Genomic DNA, 1,854 nt, shown 5'->3' on the forward strand with positions numbered 1-1,854 from the left:
ATCTTTGGAACACTTGTGAAAAAAATAAAATGGAAGGAAGATAAAGTGAAAGGAAAAAGTTGTAAGGAAGGAAAGAATATAGTAAATTGATATAGATAGAAATAAAATTTATTATGTTGCATCTGCAGTTGACTTACCAAAGAAATACCAACATTTGTTGTTATAGTAGTAGTAGTAGTAGTAGTAGTAGTGGAGCAGGTGGGCACTTTAATGCCCTTACGTCACCTAGATCTAGAAGTTCCATTGTGACCTCCCGCTCTTTTTTTTAGGATTACGCTAATAAACCCAGCCTAGTATCTGACGCCAGGTCAATCAAGCTGCTAACCCTTTTTTCGTTTAGATCCTCAGGCTCCATGAACATGCAGCCCCAGGATCTATACTTTTTACATATGAGTACAGGATACCGACATAAAATGTGGGCGCTGTCCTCTCTCTCCTCACCACATAGGAGGCAGTCGCTTTGTTCCGTAAGCCCAAGTTTGTTTAGATGGCTCCTCAGTGTGATGTGTCCCGTGAGAAGACCCAATCCCACCTTCAGCCTTAGTCTGTTCATGGCCAGGAGCTCGTCGGCTCTCCCCGGCGATGGTTGCTCCATTAGCCGTTTAGCTGTCCGGCAGCCCCCCACCGCTCTCCAGGAGCCAACGTGCTCCCGCTCAAGCCATCCTCTGATGATGTTGATTCCCGTTACAAAAGGTACTCCAACGATCTGCGTGGCTGGGTCCATTTGGGTCCCCAGCTTGGCCAACTCGTTGGCTATCTCGTTCCCGAGAAATCCCTGATGTCCTGGGATCCATACTAGAGTTATCTTGTTAGATTCTTCCAATCTAGCTAATGCCTGCATGCAGTCCCAAACTACAGCCGATTCTGTAGTGGTCTTTGCAAGGGTATGTATGGCCGCTCTGCTATCAGAGCATATGTAAAAGTGCTGGTTTGCACTATCCTTTACAGCAAGGGTTTCCGCTCAGGATGGCCATCACCTCGGCTTGAAAGACCGTGGCCAGCCCGCCCAGAAGTATGCTTTCTCTATGGTTTCTTTTCGGCCCATAGATTCCTACCCCATACCGACCATTTGCACCCGATCCGTCTGTGAACCAAAGATCCACTTTTGGATCAGCTAGTAATTTAGACTTGTTCCAGTCGTCTCTAGTTGGTATTAAAACTTTAAATTTCTTCCCCAACTGATGTTTTCTTGGAATTCTATCCTGTTTTAACATGAAGGGGTACTTCTGAGAAAGTCCCAGTCTAGTGTGTCCTAGACCGGTATTTTTCCATTCCCCCATCTAAGTCTATAAGCCGTTCTCCTGGCTTAGTATTTTATCAGCTGACCGAGAGGTGGGCAGCAGAGAGCTACTTCCAGCGCCTCCGTCGGGGTGGTTCTCATGGTCCCTGTCACAGTCCTCAGATAACTATCCTGTAGGCTTTTTAACAGGTTCCTGGCTCCCACCCTCTCCATTCTCGGCCACCATACTACCGCTGCATAAGTTAGTCTTGGCAGCAACACCGTCCTATACAGCCAAAGGGCAGCCCTGGGTTGAAGCCCCCAGTTTCTACCCATTACTCTTCTACAAGCCCACATGGTGGTATAGAACTTTCTTCTCTTCTTCTCGAGGTTTGGCAGCCAGCTCAGTTTAGCATCCAGGATCACTCCAAGATACTTCACCAAGCTTGTGTAAGTTATTTCCCTGCTCCAGAGCTCTATGTGTTCGGATTTGTATTTCCTGGTAAAGATCACTGCCGAGGTCTTAGATGGTCCCTTCTTTCTGTACCAGGTTTGAATTATCCTCAAGGCTGCGTCCATCCTCTCCTTGAGGATCGATATGAAATTTCCTCTGGCAATGATGGCCACGTTATACA

At 46.9% G+C, this 1,854-nt stretch overlaps 1 protein-coding gene across 1 annotated transcript; it reads right to left on the reverse strand.

Annotated features, from left to right (window-relative positions):
- Positions 1-271: 271 nt before the first annotated feature.
- Positions 272-1,280, reverse strand: LOC116848384. The gene is made up of 2 exons (XM_032824390.1): positions 947-1,280; positions 272-852 (listed from the first exon to the last, which is right to left on the reverse strand). The coding sequence occupies exons 1-2, from the start codon at positions 1,278-1,280 to the stop codon at positions 272-274; spliced, it is 915 nt and encodes a 304-aa protein (XP_032680281.1).
- Between the last annotated feature and the right edge of the window lie 574 nt (positions 1,281-1,854).

This window comes from Odontomachus brunneus, unplaced genomic scaffold (assembly GCF_010583005.1).
Source record: "Odontomachus brunneus isolate Ranch 3 - 2012 unplaced genomic scaffold, Obru_v1 Obru_scaffold_094, whole genome shotgun sequence".
Lineage (NCBI taxonomy): Eukaryota > Metazoa > Arthropoda > Insecta > Hymenoptera > Formicidae > Odontomachus > Odontomachus brunneus.